Source organism: Gorilla gorilla, chromosome 4 (genome assembly GCF_029281585.2).
Source record: "Gorilla gorilla gorilla isolate KB3781 chromosome 4, NHGRI_mGorGor1-v2.1_pri, whole genome shotgun sequence".
Classification (NCBI taxonomy): domain Eukaryota; kingdom Metazoa; phylum Chordata; class Mammalia; order Primates; family Hominidae; genus Gorilla; species Gorilla gorilla.
The window spans coordinates 145295656-145314910 of NC_073228.2; the positions used below are offsets into that span (position 1 = coordinate 145295656).

Sequence of the window (19255 nt, forward strand, 5' to 3'; positions counted from 1 at the left end):
GACTCTAAATGTTTATGAAGAAATTTAATTAAAAGATAAAAATAAAAATATAAGCTTTATTTTTCAACATGAGCCCCATCAAGTTCAAGGCACTTTTGTAAGCAATGATACTAGCCATTTAGTTCACCCCTAAAGAACTGAGAGTCCTGGGAATTTAGCCATGTCAATACAGTATTTTTTATATTGGTTACTGAAGAAAAAATGGGTGCCCTTTAAAGTCGTAAGATTAGGAACAAAAACAAGTCAGAAGAAGCCAAATCAGCACTGAAAGGTGGGCACTTAATGATTACCCAAGAAAACTCTCACCAAATTGCCCTTGCTTGATGAGAGGAATGAGCGGGAGCATTGTCGTGGTCAAGAAGGATTCTGGGGAAGTTTTCCCAGGCATTTTTTCTGCTAAAGCTTTGGTAACTTTCTCAAAACACTTTCATAATAAGCAGATCTTATCACTCTTTGGCCCTCCAGGAAGTCAACAAGCAAAATGCCTTGAACATCCCAAAAAAGCCCTTGCCATGACATTTGCTCTTGACCAGTCTGCTTTTGCATTGGTCAAATGCCACCACTTCCACCTCTTGTGCTTTGTTTTCAGGATCAGACTGGTAAAGTCATGTTTCATCTCTTGTTACAGTTTTTTTTTTTTTTTAAGAAACCCTTCAGGATCTTGATCACATTTGTTTAAAATTTCAACTGAGGCTGGGCCCAGTGGCTCATGCCTGTAATCCCAGCACTTTGGGAGGCCAAGGCGGGCAAATCACGAGGTCAGGATTTCGAGACCATCCTGGCTAACATGGTGAAACCCCATCTCTACTAAAAATACAAAAAATTAGCCAGGCATGGTGGCGGGCGCCTGTAGTCCCAGCTACTCAGGAGGGTGAGGCAGGAGAATGTCATGAACCCAGGAGACGGAGCTTGCAGTGAGCTGATATCATGCCACTGCACTCCAGCCTGGGCAACAGAGCGAGACTGCAGCTCAAAAAAAAAAAAAAAAAAAATCAAGTGAAAGCTCTGGTCTTAAACTGCAGCTGATCTTTTTTTTTCAGACACAGCCTTGCTCTGTTACCTAGGCTGGAGTGCAGTGGCACCATCATAGCTCAATGCAGTCTTGGCCTCGTGAGCTCAAGCAATCTTCCCACCTCAGGCTCCCAGGTAGCTGGGACTACAGGCACATGCTACCATGCCTGGATAATTTTTTTGCAGCTAATCTAGATGTAATGGTTTTGGCACCCATCTAATGGAAAGTTTGCTCAACTTTAATTTTTCAGTCAGAATTGTGTAAGCTGAACCGAGATGTCTATGGTGTTGGCTATTGTTTCTGCTGTTAATTGTAGGTCTTCTTTAATTAGAGCACAGACAAGATCATTTTTTTTCCTCCCAAATTGATGTAGATGGTCTTTTGCTGTGGGCTTCATCTTCAACCTTGTCTCATCCCTTCTTAAAACAAGCTAGCTACTTGTAAACTGCCGTTTTCTTTGGAGCATTGTCTCCATAAACTTTTCACAAAACATCAGTGATTTCACCGTTCTTCCACTCAAGCTTCATCATAAATTTGATGTCTGTTCTTGTTTCCATTTTAGAAGAATTCATGTTACTCTGATAGGGGCTCTTTTCAAACTGTTATCTTATTCTTCTTAGTGCCTCAAACTAGATCCTATTCAGACATGTTATAACAAGTTAGTATGGGTTTATTTTGGTGCAAGAAATATTTTGAAATCCACACATTTTTTTCATAATATGCATTTTCCATGAAGTTTTTGAAAACTCCTTGTATTAGGAATATTAGTCCTTTGTCCAATAAATAGACTGCAAATATTTTCTCACAGCTCATCAATTACCTTTTGGCATTTTTTTGCAATACAATTTTTTTCCCTTTGTTTTTGTTTTTTGTGTAATGAAACAATGTTTTCTTTTTTTTTTTTTTTTAGACCAAGTCTCACTCTGTCACACAGGCTGGAGTACAAATGGTGCAATCTCAGCTCACTGCAACCTCTGCCTCCCAGGTTCAAGTGATTCTCATCTCTCAGCCTCCCAAGTAGCTGGGATTACAGGCACATGCCACCATGCCTGGCTAATTTTTGTATTTTTAGTAGAGATGGGATTTCACCATGTTGGCCAGGCTGGTCTCGAACTCTTGACCTCAAGTGATCCACTCACCTTGGCCTCCCACAGTGCTGGGATTACAGACGTAAGCCAGTGCCCCCGGCCAAATCAACGTTTTCTTATATTGCATTTAGGTTTTAAGTCATAGTTAGAAAGCCTTTCCCCACACCTAGGTTATAGAAACATTCATTACTGTTTTCTTCCAGTGCTAGTACTTGCATGGTTTTTGGTTTCCACATTTAGATCCCTGATCTAATTGGAGTTTATTCTTGTGTGTGCTGAGATATGGATCTGATTATATCTTTTTTCCCAAATGGCTATCCAGTTGTCCCAATGCCATTTATTAAGCACTTCATCTTTGTCCCAGTGATTTGAGATAGCATCTTTATCATGTACCAAACTTCTATAGTGCCAGAAGATTTTTATTTTTTTTAGACAGGGTCTGGCTCTGTTGCCCAGGCTGGAGTGTAGTGGCACAATCTCAGCTCGCTGCAACCTCCGCCTCACATGCTCAAGTGCCCCCACCTCAGCCTCTCAAGTAGCTGGGACTACAGGCACATGCCACCACACCAGGCTGATTTTTATATTTTTTTGTAGAATGAGATTTCACCATGTTGCCCAGGCTGGTCTCAAACTCCTGAGCTCAAGCAATCCGCCCACCTTAGCCTCCCAAAATTCTAGGATTACAAGCATGAGCCACCACACCCGGCTGCCAGAAAATTTTAATGATCAGAAAACCACAATTCTTTCTTCCTCTGTTATATGTTGAAGTAAATTACTTCATTTAGAAAACTAAGCCGGGCACAGTGGCTCACACCTGTAATCCCAGCACTTTGGGAGGCTGAGGCAGGCAGATCACCTGAGGTTAGGAGTTTGAGACCAGCCTGGCCAACATGGTGAAACCCTGTCTCTGCTAAAAATAGAAAAATTTGCTGGGCATGGTGGTGGGTGCCTGTAATTCCAGCTACTTGGGAGGATGAGGTAGGAGAATTGCTTGAACCTGGGAGGCAGAGGTTGTGGTGAGCCGAGACCACGCCATTGCACCCCAGCCTGGGCAGCAAGAGCAATGGTAAACTCCATCTCAAATAAAAAAAAAAAAAGAAAAAAGAAAGAAAAAAGAAATAACTCAGCCATACAAGGCTACCCATTTGGTGAGAACTAATAATAAGTTAGATAGCAAGGTAATAGCAAAATGTGGGTGCAAAATTAAAGCAAGTTATTTCTGAGGAGAATGTAGGTCTCATGGAAGATTTTCATGTGGACAAATGTAGTAAATTTTTGCAGGTAGTTTCCTGACATATTTAACATTTGTGATATAGTAAACGATAAGAAGGTACTAAAGGCCGGGCGCGGTGGCTCACGCCTGTAATCCCAGCACTTTGGGGGGCCGAGGTGGGCGGATCACAAGGTCAGGAGATCAAGACCATCCTGGCTAACACGGTGAAACCCCATCTCTACTAAAAATATAAAAAGTTAGTCAGGCGTGGTGGCGGGTGCCTGTAGTCCCAGCTACTCGGGAGGCTGAGGCAGGAGAATGGCGTGAACCCGGAAGGCGGAGCTTGCAGTGAGCCAAGATCAAGCCACTGCACTCCAGCCTGGGCAACAGAGCGAGACTCCATCTCAAAAATAATAATAATAATAATAAGGTACTAATATGATCCAGACTAGAAGAGAATAGCACTAAAATGGGAGATGGGGTAAACCTGTGGTTTTTTTTACCTTAGGCTTTTGACTTCGAAAATTATTGTTTTTGCTGGGTGCGGTGGGTCACTCCTGTAATCCCAGCACTTTGGGAGGCCAAGGTGGGAGGATTGCTTGAGCCTAGGAGTTTGAGACCATTCTAGGCAACAAAGCAAGAACCTGTCTCTAAAAAAATTTAAAAATTAGCCAGAAATGGTGGCACATGTCTGTAGTCCCAGCTACTTGGGAGGCTGAGGCAAGAGGATTGCTTGAGCCTTTTGAAGTTGAGGCTTCAGTGAGCCATGATCACCCCACTGCACTCCAGCTTGGGCAACAGAGCAAGACCCCATCTCAAAAAATAAAACAAAATAGACCGGGCACGATGGCTCACGCCTGTAATCCCACCACTTTGGGAGGCTGAGGTGGATGGATCATGAGGTAAAGAGATCGAGACCATCCTGGCCAACATGGTGAAACCCCGTCTCTACTAAAAATACAAAACTTAGCTGGGCGTGGTGGTGCACACCTGTAGTCTCAGCTACTCGGGAGGCTGAGGCAGGAGAATCGCTTGAACCCGGGAGGTGGAGGTTGCAGTGAGCCAAGATTGTGCCACAGCACTCCAGCCTGGCGACAGAGTGAGACCCTGTCTCTAAATAAATAAATAAATAAAACAAAATAAGTAAAATAAAATAAATGTTTGTAGTTCCAAAATATTTTGATGACATAATTTCTTCTTGTTCTAACAAAACTACATATGCATTTGTCCTATGACCTAGCAATCACACTATTAGGAATTTATCATAAATAAACACCTCAAAAATCACAAAAATACATATATACCAGGTTATTTATTACAGCGTTATTTGTAATTGCAAAAACATTGTAGATAGAATGGAGGTCACATAAAACTTATTCTTAAGATTCAGACCGGGTGCAATGGCTCACGCCTGTAATCCCAGCACTTTGGGAAGCCGAGGCAGGCAGATCACCTGAGGTCAGGAGTTTGAGACCAGCCTGGCCAGCATGGTGAAACCCCATCTGTACCAAAAATACAAAAATTAGCTGGTCGTCGTGGCACGCCTGTAATCCCAGCTACTCAGGATGCTGAGGCACGAGAACTGCTTGAACCCCGGAGGCAGAGACTGTAGTGATCTGAGATCATGCCACTACATTCCAGTCTGAGCAACAGAGCAAGACTTCGTCTCAAAAAAGAAGATTCATAGATCATCTTATCAAATCAAAGTATGCAAAATATTCAAGTAAACTTCAGATAAATATGAAGGCTAAACCATTCAGCTTCTTCACCAAACCCTTGAATGTCCCACCTGTCTAAATTGAGATACATGTTTGTTTGATTTATTGGTTAACTGTTTTTATTCCATTTTTCCTCAAATGATCCCATAATTTGACCTTAGGAAGCTGTTCAAATAGACACATTAGGTTGAATGGAAAGACTACTCGATGATATTTAGGATTTTAAGAGGATTTTATGTATTTTTTCCTTGTGTGCAATAATTTAATAGCATCTTGAATAGGATTTTCTGATATTACTAACCCTCTGGGAATAATATTAGGTAATTAGACAGTTAGCTAATATTAAAATATATATCAGGTAATATTTATTGAGAGTTTCCTCTGTGCCAAGCAGGATCAACTTCATAGGCAGGCGACCTGTGCGGGGACACAGGGCTTCATGCTTAGATAGGCCCCCTTGCTTTGAAGGCCCCTACCCTTTGGTTAGGGCTCTGCTGTTACCGTCTTGAAATTCTTAATAATTTTTATTTTATTTTTTTGAGTCAGGGTCTTGCTCTGTCGCCCTGGCTGGAGTGCAGTGGACTCACTACAGTCTTGAATTCCTGGGCTCAAGCAATCCTCCCACTTCAGCCTTCTGAGTAGTTAGGACGACAAACACACGCCACCATGCTCAGATAAGTTTTTTGTTTGTTTGTTTGTTTGTTTTTTGTTTTTGTTTTTTGTAGAGATGGGACTGTCCCTATGTTGCTCAGGCTGGTCTCAAATTCCTGGCCTCAAGTGATCCTCCCACCTCAGCCTCCCAAAGTGCTGGGACTACAGGCATGAGCCACTGTGCCTGGTCAATCATTTTTATTAACAAGCCCAAGCCCTCTATTTTTTTTTTTTTTTTTTTTTTTTTGAGACAGGGTCTCCCTCTGTTGTCCAGGCTAGAGTGCAGTGGTGCGATCTTGCCTCACTGCAACCTCTGCCTCCTGGGTTCAAGTGATTCTCCTGGCTCAGCCTCCCTAGTAGCTGGGATTACAGGCACCCACCCCCACGCCCAGCAATTTTTTTGTATTTTTAGTAGAGATGGGGTTTCACCATGTTGGCAAGGCTGGTCTCAAACTCCTGACCTCAAGTGATCCACCCATCTCGGCCTCCCAAAGTGCTGGGATTACAGGTGTGATGCACTGCGCCCGGCCTCCAAGCCCCCTATTTTTATTTTGCACTGACCCTACAAGTTACGTAGCTAGGCTTAGTTATGTTTTTAGCAAGGAAAGTGTATAATCTCATGTACCTTTTGAAAGATTACTCAGGTCTCTGCATGTGAAATGGAATTTAGGGAATGCAAGAGAGGGAGTAAAAATAACAGCGAGGAAGCTATGATAGCATTTAAGGTTGCTTTGACTCAGGGGTAGCAGTAGATAGGGTAAGTAATTGATAGTTTCAAAATATATTTTGGGAGTAGTAAGCATTGGTATGGATTAGTAATATACTGGATGTGGGGATGCAGAAAAAAATATTAAAAATTACTTCTGAAATTCAGGCTGGAATAGAAGTGCCACTTACCAGGTAAGGAAGGTTGGAGACATAACATATTTGAGGGTGTGGTCAAAAGATGAGTTTGACATTATGCTATGTCATATAAAAGACATGTAAAAGACTACCTATTTTATAATGCCTTTTTAATAAAATATTCGGAAAAAGCAAAACTGTGGTTGCCTGAGGCTGAAGCTAGGAAGATTGACTACAGACAAGCATGAGGGAAATTTTGGGGGTGATGAGAGTTTTCTAAAACTGGATTGTGGGGTTGGTTGCATTACTGTATAAATTTATTAAAAATCCCTGCATCGTATAGGGGCACTATATTGTATGTAGAAAGCTGTGAAAAGATTTTAAAAATGATTGACATGTCTGTGGTTATATCAATGAGTACTATTATTATTCCCATTTTATACATAAAGAAAATAAAAGAGAAGTTAAAAATAAAAGTTTCATGGTTACATAGCTACTAGGTGTAATATCCAGTATTGGAATTTGAATCTTTTTGACACTAAGACCTTACTCTCGATCATATAATACATTCACTTTCTATTTTAAAGTTATATTATAGCCGGGCACAGTGGCTCACACCTGTAATCCCAGCACTTTGGGAGGCCGAGGCAGGCAGATCACGAGGTTGGGAGATCGAGACCATCCTGGCTAACACGGTGAAACCCCGTCTCCACTAAAAATAGAAAAAATTAGCCAGGCGTGGTGGCACGCACCTGTATCCCAGCTACTAGGGAGGCTGAGGCAGGAGAATCGCTTGAACCCAGAAGGCAGAGCTTGCAGTGAGACGAGATCGTGCCACTGCACTCCAGCCTGGGTGACAGAGTGAGACACCATCTCAAGAAAAAAAAAATTATATTATAAATGCTGCATCTCATTGGTCAGAAGCTCTCTTGAAATTATAAAACAAAGAAGAAAAAAGATAAAGACTGGGAAATTGTGTTGAATCAGTATATAAATCCTGTATACTGGTCCTTCCATTTCCCCTAGAAATAAGTGATACAGGCCAGGCGCTGTGGCTCACACCTGTAATCCCAGCACTTTGGGAGGCAGAGGCTGGCAGATCACCTGAGGTTGGGAGTTCAAGATCAGCCTGACCAACATGGAGAAACCCCCGTCTCTACTAAAAATAGAAAATTAGCTGGGCGTGGTGGCACATGCCTGTATTCCCAGCTACTCGGGAGGCTGAGGCAGGAGAATTGCTTGAACCCGAGAGGAGGAGGTTGTGGTGAGCCAAGATTATGCCATTGCACTCCAGCCTGGGGAACAAGAGTGAAACTCAAAAAAAAAAAAAGAAAAAAGAAAAAGAAAAAGAAAAAGAAAGAAGGAACAAAGGAAGGAAAGAAGAAAGAAAGAAGTGATACAACAAGTTATGGCATCTTTGTTTATTATCCACTGTGAGTTGTATTACCACACTTTACTTGGCTCTTTGGCAAACTATATTATCTCTTCAGATCACTAGGGCTAGGAAGGCCCACTGGTAACTTGAAGGAGTAAATGTATCTTCTAAAAAATGCTTACTTCCAGGGAGATTGGATCCACACAAGTGAATACATATATAGTCCTTAGTGTATGCTATGATTATTTTACTATGTCAGTAGCATAAAGATTGCTATATTAATAAGCATTAAGTGCCTGCTGTGCTAGACAGTGAGGATACAAGTGGCCACCAAAATAGCATGGTCCCTGCCCTCCTGGAGCTTCTTTTTTTCTTCTTCAGTGGGGGAAGCAGATATTTTGCTTATGCAAAAATAATTATAAAACTTAAAGTTGTGCCAAGTTCAATGGAAAAAATATAAGGTGTTCTGAGAGAGCATAACAAAGGATCCTGGTTTTAACTGGGGCCTAATGGAAGACCTCTATTAGGAAATAACATTTAAACTAAGACCAGAAAGACCTGTAGAAATTAGCAAAGCAAATGGAGGGAGGAAAAAGCAGCTTTCCTGGCAAAGGAACAACTTGTGTGAAGGCCCTGAGACAGGGAAGGGCTGGGGTTCTGACCACCCTCCAAGTGGTGCAATGGAGTATAGTGAGAGAGGGAGAAGACACGAGAACTTGGATACTATGCAAAGGATTTGGTATTTTAATTCAAGAGCAGTATGATGCTACTGAGGAGCAGCTGGACAATTGTGTGATCCAATTAAAATTTTAGGAAGATGAACCTCGCTATTGTGGAGAATGAATACACAAGGGTTCTGTTGGTTCATGAAGAGGTCTTAAGAAAACTATGAGCTGGGTGCAGTAGTTCAGGCCTGTAGTCCCAGCTACTTAGAAGTCTGAGGCGGGAGGATCCCTTGAGCCCAAGGAGTTGGAGGTTACAGTGAGCTATGATTATTCCACTGTACTCCAGCCTGGATGACAGAGCAAGATCCTGCCTCAGAAACAAAAACCAAAAAACAAACAACAACAACGAAAGTCTCAGAAAACTACAGGCCTTATTATCAAGAAAATGACAGGCCTTATTATTGAGAAAACTACTTACATTTTTAAAAGCTGATTTTCAAAAACCAGATTGTGAATTAAGTGATGCTGAATAGGGGAAAAAAAGACTGATAAACCAGTGTATCTCTGAATAACCCACTAGATCAGTGCTTGTCAAACTTTAATGTGTTTTCAAATCACCCTGATGTTTTGTTAAAATGTAAGTCCTGTCTCAGTAGGTCTAGAGGAGGGCATTTCTGCATTTCTAACAAGCTCCCCGGTGATGCCTAGACCATTGGTCCTCACACTTTGAGTAGCAAGTGATTGGGCTATACTCTATATTCTAAATTCTAAATGTATTCTATCTTCTAATGCCTATCAGCCCTCTTGCTGTTCTGGCTAATTATCAAACTTGAGCATTTAAAACTGGGGGTTTTCAGAGATTAATTGAAGTGTTAAAGACATGGAAATATAGGTCACATATGGCTTTTCATCTCTTCCGGAAATATCCTATATATGTCTTTTCTACCTACCTAACCTATGTGCCTACCCCTTCACTTATGTTCAAGGGTCTGTTATACTTCAAAAGGACTCTATGCAATCAAAGTGATGTCCAAGACAAAAATACAGAAATAGTATGAGGCTCTAACACTTTACATCTAATGGAGTGGTTTGCATCATTAATTGAGGCTTACTCTGTGCCAGGCACTTTACCTGCCTTCTTCATTTAATAGGATAGGAGCAGGAACCCTTAGAGGTTCATTTCTTGTTCAAGGATATACATCTCATCTCTGGCTTATATCACAGTGGACTCTTTTATTCACTATCCTAATCATTATAATTTTGTTTGGTGACAACAATTCTAAATGCAGAAAACTTAAGGCTCTTTATTCTGTGACTAAAGGCTTTGTATTCTCTAAAGATTTGTGGAGCTTTGCTGCCATTATTTCAATAATTTTATAAAGATCCTAGGTGGTAAATAGGCCTGGCTTTTTTTCTTTTTAAAATCTTCTCCGTCTTCTTCTTCATTAGCAGTGCAACTTCTTGTGGCATATGGTACCCAAGATCTTGGGAAAAGGATTGATCAAGTAAAGGGAAACGATAGAGAGAGTGTGCTCTACAACTGAGATCATGCTCCTTGTGAAAGACAGGGTAGGGAAATTTCTTATTGCTCCCTGGTTCTTAAGAAATGAGAGCTAACAATGACATCCAGTTTTAAAAGAAATAAAATCTGAATTGTACTTTTAAATTTTATAAGCCAGAGTTAAACCAATAGATTGTAACTCCTGCTAATTTGATAGTAGCTCCAGATAATGAGGAAGTGACAGGGAATGCTAATTTCATTTGGTAAGAGATAAAACTGAAATTATTAATGTCTCCATGGAAATGCTAAATGCCTCCTTACAAGTAGGGTCCGGCTAATTGTCTGTCTTCCAACAAGCCAGATTTGTTGGTGTTTTTCCAGACAATGTTGTATAGTTTTCGGTTTGGTTCGATCCCCTTTCTTGTGATCAAAGAAAGTGACTCAAATGTTTAATGGGTCTTGATTTGGATTGGAGACTTGCAGAACGGCTAGCCTTACAGCCCCAAGGCTGGCTTTCCCTAAGGTAGGTTTCCTATGCACCGATACTGGCAAGGCACTTTGGCTGGAAACTCTGGAAGGAAGCCAAAGGAAAGTGAAGTTCCTGGCGCTAGCGCGTGTCCTGCTCAGAGAGCCCGGCGCTAGCTCATTCTTCGTGCAGTTATTGGCTGGGACTCTGTGTGCCGCTGTCGGCCAATGAAGACGCTGGAGATCGGGCCCCTGCCCGTCCCCTTTCTGCGCCCCGGGATGAGGCAGAGACTGAACAGCCGGCGAGCAAATCAACGGCATCCAGAAAGCCATGTCGGACTCGGCGCCCAGCGCCCAAGCGCTAACCCGCTGAAAGTTTCTCAGCGAAATCTCAGGGACGATCTGGACCCCGCAGAGAGGAACTACTTTTGAGTGAGATGGTCCCAGAGGCCTGGAGGAGCGGACTGGTAAGCACCGGGAGGGTAGTGGGAGTTTTGCTTCTGCTTGGTGCCTTGAACAAGGCTTCCACGATCATTCACTATGAGATCCCGGAGGAAAGAGAGAAGGGTTTCGCTGTGGGCAACGTGGTCGCGAACCTTGGTTTGGATCTCGGTAGCCTGTCAGCCCGCAGGTTCCGGGTGGTGTCTGGAGCTAGCCGAAGATTCTTTGAGGTGAACCGGGAGACCGGAGAGATGTTTGTGAACGACCGTCTGGATCGAGAGGAGCTGTGTGGGACACTGCCCTCTTGCACTGTAACTCTGGAGTTGGTAGTGGAGAACCCGCTGGAGCTGTTCAGCGTGGAAGTGGTGATCCAGGACATCAACGACAACAATCCTGCTTTCCCTACCCAGGAAATGAAATTGGAGATTAGCGAGGCCGTGGCTCCGGGGACGCGCTTTCCGCTCGAGAGCGCGCACGATCCCGATGTGGGAAGCAACTCTTTACAAACCTATGAGCTGAGCCGAAATGAATACTTTGCGCTTCGCGTGCAGACGCGGGAGGACAGCACCAAGTACGCGGAGCTGGTGTTGGAGCGCGCCCTGGACCGAGAACGGGAGCCTAGTCTCCAGTTAGTGCTGACGGCGTTGGACGGAGGGACCCCAGCTCTCTCCGCCAGCCTGCCTATTCACATCAAGGTGCTGGACGCGAATGACAATGCGCCTGTCTTCAACCAGTCCTTGTACCGGGCGCGCGTCCTGGAGGATGCACCCTCCGGCACGCGCGTGGTACAAGTCCTTGCAACGGATCTGGATGAAGGCCCCAACGGTGAAATTATTTACTCCTTCGGCAGCCACAACCGCGCCGGCGTGCGGGAACTATTCGCCTTAGACCTTGTAACCGGGATGCTGACAATCAAGGGTCGGCTGGACTTCGAGGACACCAAACTTCATGAGATTTACATCCAGGCCAAGGACAAGGGCGCCAATCCCGAAGGAGCACATTGCAAAGTGTTGGTGGAGGTTGTGGATGTGAATGACAATGCCCCGGAGATCACAGTCACCTCCGTGTACAGCCCAGTACCCGAGGATGCCCCTCTGGGGACTGTCATCGCTTTGCTCAGTGTGACTGACCTGGATGCTGGCGAGAACGGGCTGGTGACCTGCGAAGTTCCACCGGGTCTCCCTTTCAGCCTTACTTCTTCCCTCAAGAATTACTTCACTTTGAAAACCAGTGCAGACCTGGATCGGGAGACTGTGCCAGAATACAACCTGAGCATCACCGCCCGAGACGCCGGAACCCCTTCCCTCTCAGCCCTTACAATAGTGCGTGTTCAAGTGTCCGACATCAATGACAACCCTCCACAATCTTCTCAATCTTCCTACGACGTTTACATTGAAGAAAACAACCTCCCCGGGGCTCCAATACTAAACCTAAGTGTCTGGGACCCCGACGCCCCGCAGAATGCTCGGCTTTCTTTCTTTCTCTTGGAGCAAGGAGCTGAAACCGGGCTAGTGGGTCGCTATTTCACAATAAATCGTGATAATGGCATAGTGTCATCCTTAGTGCCCCTAGACTATGAGGATCGGCGGGAATTTGAATTAACAGCTCATATCAGCGATGGGGGCAACCCGGTCCTAGCCACCAACATCAGCGTAAACATATTTGTCACTGATCGCAATGACAATGCCCCCCAGGTCCTATATCCTCGGCCAGGTGGGAGCTCGGTGGAGATGCTGCCTCGAGGTACCTCAGCAGGCCACCTAGTGTCACGGGTGGTAGGCTGGGACGCGGATGCAGGGCACAATGCCTGGCTCTCCTACAGTCTCTTGGGATCCCCTAACCAGAGCCTTTTTGCCATAGGGCTCCACACTGGTCAAATCAGTACTGCCCGTCCAGTCCAAGACACAGATTCACCCAGGCAGACTCTCACGGTCTTGATCAAAGACAATGGGGAGCCTTCGCTCTCCACCACTGCTACCCTCACTGTGTCAGTAACCGAGGACTCTCCTGAAGCCCGAGCCGAGTTCCCCTCTGGCTCTGCCCCCCGGGAGCAGAACAAAAATCTCACCTTTTATCTACTTCTTTCTCTAATCCTGGTTTCTGTGGGGTTCGTGGTCACAGTGTTCGGAGTAATCATATTCAAAGTTTACAAGTGGAAGCAGTCTAGAGACCTATACCGAGCCCCGGTGAGCTCACTGTACCGAACACCAGGGCCCTCCTTGCACGCGGACGCCGTGCGGGGAGGCCTGATGTCGCCGCACCTTTACCATCAGGTGTATCTCACCACGGACTCCCGCCGCAGCGACCCGCTGCTGAAGAAACCTGGTGCAGCCAGTCCACTGGCCAGCCGCCAGAACACGCTGCGGAGCTGTGATCCCGTGTTCTATAGGCAGGTGTTGGGTGCAGAGAGCGCCCCTCCCGGACAGGTAAGGTTTAGCAAGTCATGCTTGACCCTGTTAGTGCTTTTTTATTCCTACATCATATTGAGGAAGGAATGGAGCTGTTTTTTTAGTGATGAAGATGTTTTCCTGGTGATGCATTCACACTTTCAGCTGGCCCTTCCTAGATCAAAGTTAGTGCCTTTGTGAGATGGTGGCCTGCCAGAGTGTGGTTTGTGGTCCCATTTCAGGGGGAAGATACTTGACTCATCTGTGGACCTAATTCACATCCTCAGCACTCTTTTGCTATCACAACTAACCAATCTTGCTAAGGGATGGTTAAGCTAAAACACAAGATCTCAGCGATCAGAGTTTAGCTTGGTATCATTTACATTAGGAATAAGCTGCTGGATACCTCTAACCACTGGCAGCTTCTAGGAATACAAAAACTACCTCATTCCTCCACCTTTCAAGTGATTGTGACATTTGTATTAAAACTAATAGCTTTTTGATAATTTTCCTTTGTTTATACAGATCGTGTACCTCATTCTCAGATAATTTTTTATGAATGAAATGAAATTCCAGGCATCCTTTAAATTTTATTTCAAGCATTCTACTGGAAATGATGTGCACCCTGCTTACAAAATATTTTTACCTTATAACAGTAATGCATGTTTGCTAGAAAATTCAGAAAATACAGAAAAGTATTTAAAAAATTAAAACTATAATCTCCAAGCCCAAAGATAACCATTTTTAATTATAAAAGTAATAATTTATTTCAAAAATAAATCTAGGCAACCCAAGAAAACATAAAGTAGCCAGACTCAGTGGTGTGCACCTGTAGTTCTTGCTGCTCAGTGCCTGAGGTGGGAGGATTGCTTGAGCCCAGGAGTTCTGGGCTGTGGTGCACTATGCTGATCAATTGATCAATCCACTGTCTGCACTAAGTTCAGCATGAATACAGTGACCTCTTGGAAGGGCAGGACCATCAGGTTGCCTAAAGAGGGGTGAACTGACCCAGGTTGGAAATGGAGAAGGTCAAAACTGCTGTGCTATCCAGTAGTGGGATGACATCTGTGAATAGCCACTGCACTCCAGCCTAGGCAATATAGGGAAACCATGTCTCTTTAACAATAACAACAACAACAACAAAAATCCCAGAAACTACAAAAGGAGAGTCTTTTTGGTGCCTCCAGTGTTAGTCCCTGTCCTTCCAGCCTTATTTTTCTTAAGTATATGCACAATGTGAAAGGTAGATAAATTCATATCCTTAGAAAGGTAAAGCATTCATTAATTCAGGGTGGTACGCAAGGATACTATCCAAGGCATGGTATCCATGCAAGGTGACTGCAAGGCCTTTGCCCTGGAGAGAACCCTATACATACTCTCAACTGTAGGAGAAACACTGTTATTTTGTTACTCAGTGCATCATTGCTATCAACTCTTGGATTTGGCAGTTAGTCAAATGAGGTTCTACCATTTACCAACTATGAGTCTGTGGCCAAGTTACTCAATCTCCTTTCTAAGCCTCTTCCTCATATGCAAAAAGGGAATAATAAGTGTTTTATAAGATTCATGCATGATATAATGTATGCAAAGTGTTTAGCATGGTGCCTGGCATATCATAACTGTTAAACAATTATTAGCCAGCTCCTAGCATTTTGGGAGGCTGAGGCAGGTGGATTGCTTGAGGCCAGCAGTTCAAGACCAGCCTGAGCGACATAGTGAGATCCTGTCTCTACAAAAAAAGAAAAATGTGTTTTCATTAGCTGGGTGTGTTGGCATGCACCTGTGGTACCAGCTACTTGGGAGGCTGAAGTGGGAGAATTGCTTGAGCCTGGGAGGTTGAAGCTACAGTCAGCTGTGATTGCACCACTACACTTCAACCACGGCAATAGAGTGAGACCCTGTCTCAAAAAAAAATTATCAGCTATTACTATAATTATTTTTATTAGTTCTTCACCCACCTAAAATCTCAAACACACCTTAGAAATACACATATGAGAACAACCAAAAATGACAAAGTAGAAGCACATATGAAAAGGCTAAGAAAGCATGAAAGCCAGCAAGAAATAACTGCCGCTCTTCTGGTCAGCCTGCAAAACAACTGGCATTTTCCCTAGAACAATGTTTTCAAACTTGGTTGCACATTAAAATCACCTAGAGACCTTTTAAAAATTCTGAAACCCAGGCCACACCCCGACAAATTAAAGCACAGTCTCTGGGGGTGGGACATAGGCATCATTTTTTGAAGGTCCCCACTTGATCCTAATGTGCAGACAAATTTGAAAACCACAGCTTTGGGAGGCTGAGGTGGGTGGATCATAAGATCAGGAGTTTGAGACCAGCCTGGCCAATATGGTGAAACCCCGTCTCTACTAAAAATGCAAACATTAGCTGGGCATGGTGGCGCATACCTGTAGTCCCAGCTACTCTAGAGGCTGAGGCGGAAGCATCAGTGAGGGAGAATCAGTGAACCCAGGATGTGGAAGTTTCAGTGAGCCCAGATCACACCACTGCACTCCAGCCTGGGTGACAGAGCGAGACTCCACCTCAAAAAAAAAAAAAAAAAAGAAAGAAAAAAGAAAAGCAGTACTCTGAAACCTACCAATCCATCATTTAGCATATTTGTGAAGTAAAGTGTTATTCTGGTATTTGCAGAACCAGAATCCAGCTTTATTGGGCCAGGCCCAATTTTTTTAAAAAACATGGTAAGGTCTCCCAGCCTTAAAGTATTACATAGAATAGCTCTAAAAGATCACTGTAGGAAGACATAAAATGGTATTTCAGTCATCTAAGGGAAAAACCTTCCTAAAGCACTAGCCCCTGGACAACTATTATTCAAACATCTACAGCTGTTCAATAGATATTGGGTTCTTTTTGGAGGGATGTGACAAAATTGTTGTATAATTAGATTGTGATGATGATTGTATCAGTTTAGTACATGTAAATACACTGAAAACCATCGGATTATACACTTTAAATATGTGATTTGCATGGTATGTGAATTATGTCTCAATAAAAATCTAGAGATGGGGCTGGGCTCAGTGGCTTACGCCTGTAATCCCAGTACTTAGGGAGGCTGAGGCCAGCGGATCACCTGAGGCCAGGAGTTCAAGACCGGCCTGGCCAACATGGTGAAACTTCATCTCTACTAATAATACAAAAATCAGGCCGGGCCTGGTGGCTCACGCCTGTAATCCCAGCACTTTGGGAGGCAGAGACGGGCGGATCATGAGGTCAGGAGTCCAAGACCAGCCTGGCCAACATGGTGAAACCCTGTCTCTACTAAAAATACAAAAATTCACCGGGCGTGGTGGCTGAGGCAGGAGAATCGCTTGATGGTGGAGGTTGCAGTGAGCCGAGATCACGCCACTGCACTCCAGCCTGGGTGAAAGAGCAAAACTCCATCTCAAAAAAAAAAAAAAAAAAAATCAGCCAGATGTGGTGGCAGGTGCCTGTAATCACAGCTACTTCGGAGGTTGAAGCAGGAGAATCGTTTTAACTCAGGAAGCAGAGGTTGCAGTGAGCCAAGATCATGCTGTTACATTCCAGCCTAGGCAACAAGAACAAAACTCCCTCCATCTCAAAAAAAAAAAAAAAAAAAAAAAAAATATATATATATATATATATATAGATGGGAGAATCATATGGCTGGCATAAAAAGGTCAAGTCAAAGATATGTAAGATTAAGGCTTTACAATGCTCCAGTTCTAGTAAAACAGACCAGGTACTTGTTTTGGTGTGAAATTGCCAATATAAATATAGTACTGTACATATTAGTTGTTTAGCTTTAGATAAGTCTTTTAATCTCTTTAAACTCCAGTTTCCTCATCTATAAAATAAAGAGAATATCTACTTTGCAAACTTGTTGTGAGAGTGAAAAGTAATGCATATAAAGTCCCTGTATGGAGCAAGTACTCAATAACTATTTGTTGAACTAAAAATGATAATACTGATATTCACCATTTATTAGCATCCCTATGTGCCAGACACTGTAAACAATTAAAAGTTATCATTCTGGTACCCAGAGTACAGTATGAGACAGACATGCAAAAAAAAAAAAAAAAAAGATAATGGAGATCTGCATAGCATAAAATGCAGTGGGACCAAACGGGAAAAAACACCTAAATGAGCCTGGAGAAAGGAAGAAATGATAGAGGTGGTGATGCTTGAGCTATGAACTAAAGGTTGAGTAGTAGCTTGTCAGACAGTAAAGGGGAAAGGACAGGGCAGGGAGGGGCCATTGCAAGAAATTCCATGCAGAGGGATTATGGTATTTCATTATCACTGAACCTTAAACTGTGTGTGTGGCCGGGTATGGTGGCTCATGCCTGTAATCCTAGCACTTTGGGAGGCCAAGGTGGGCAGATCACTTGAGGTCAGGAGTTTGAAACTAGCCTGGCCAACATGGTGAAACTTCATCTCTATTAAAAATACAAAAAATTAGCCAGGTGTGGTTGTGGGTGCCTGTAATTCCAGCTACTTGAGAGGTCGAGGCAGGAGAATTGCTTGAACCCAGGAGGCAGAGGTTGCAGTGAGCTGGTGTCAGGCCACTGCACTCCAGCATGGGCAACAGAGAGAGACTCCATCTCAAAAAAAAGTGTGCGTGTAAAACAGACAGTCTTTGTAGGAGATGAGGTGAAGCAAGTAGGCAGGAGTTAGATCCTGAGTTACCTTTGGGCCATGCCAAGGAGTTTTTATTTTATTCCATATAGATGACAGTCACTGCAGAAATTTGAACTGATATGCATATATCATGAGTTTTTTTGTTTTAGAAAGATTATTCTGTCAGTCATAAGTGAAGGGACTGGGGACATTGGGACTGGAGGCAAAGAGATCTTATCTCTTTGCAATAGTTTGAAAGCTATTGCAATATTTGAAGAGAAGATTGATAAATGCTTGAACCAGCACAGTGGCAGTACAGATGGAGGGAGCTGACTACAATAAAATCATCAGGACTTGTTGATTGACATGATATAGGAAGTGAGGGACAGGGGTGAGTCAAGGTTGATCCCCCTGGATTCTGACTAAGGCAGCTGGGTGGTTGACAGTGCCATTCACAGAGACAGTGAATTCTGGCATAAACACCTAATAGGTCAGGCTGGTTTACACCTCCATCATTCCCATGGGAGAAGGTATAGAGGGGTGTGTGTCTGTGTGTGTGTGTGTGTAAAAGAACACAGAAAGCCAGATTCCTCTTTTTGACACCAGAATATTGGTTCCCACCATAGTCAAAAGGATATTCCTGAGGATCGAGGCTTGGAAAAATATTGGGGAAGGATAAGAACTCCAGTTGTTGCTGCTTTTTTTGGCAGCCAGTGTAACCTAGGTAAGGACTTGGTTGAATTAAGAAATTTCATGTCCAGATCAGGATGGATTTTTCTATTTCTCTGAGCTCTGGTGTGTTTCCCACTCAGATTGCAGGTCGTAGGTACCTACAGTGTGAATTGTGTTGTGTTTCTGTGCTTGTGCAAGGGAGTAGCTAGGTTGCTGGGAGGTCTAGATGAGGGTGGGGGTGGGGTGAGATCAAGTCTCCAGCTCCAAGAGGTCCCCTGGGGCTAAGTGAAAAGCTTGCTCTTTTGAAATGGTCTTCGTTGGTAATTAACAACAGATCAAGAATACCTTGGTGTCAAATAAAGGGAATTTGTAGGCACAATGCTGTTGGTAGCTGATCTCAATCATTCAAGGAAGCTATTAAATCTATGAACATTAGCATTCTGCCAGGTAAAGAGATCTGGTCCTTAGCACCTCCCAGACACACTGATTCTTTGCTGTTTTGAAACATCTCCCTCTCCTGGCTTCCTCCACCCCGCTTCCATACTGTCCTTGAAATCAATGAATGGTAATTTAGTGTATCTAGTGTATCACTAGCAAATGTCTGAATAAGAGAGGTTTGGTTTCC

General features: G+C 43.6%; 1 protein-coding gene across 19 annotated transcripts in view; it reads left to right on the plus strand.

The window, feature by feature from the left end:
- LOC101128585 (protocadherin gamma-C4) overlaps window positions 1-19255 on the plus strand; it is a 169088-nt gene that overhangs the window by 121205 nt on the left and 28628 nt on the right. Inside the window, exon 1 of one of the 19 annotated variants that reach the window (XM_019026865.4) lies at window positions 10681-13398. The exons of 17 other annotated variants lie outside the window; for them this stretch is intronic. In XM_019026865.4, coding sequence (XP_018882410.3) covers window positions 10969-13398 — 2430 coding nt within the window. In that variant the 5' untranslated portion in view covers window positions 10681-10968. Of the gene's footprint in view, window positions 1-10680; window positions 13399-19255 lie in introns of those variants that run through there. One more of the 19 variants, XM_019026879.4, reaches the window with a different exon arrangement.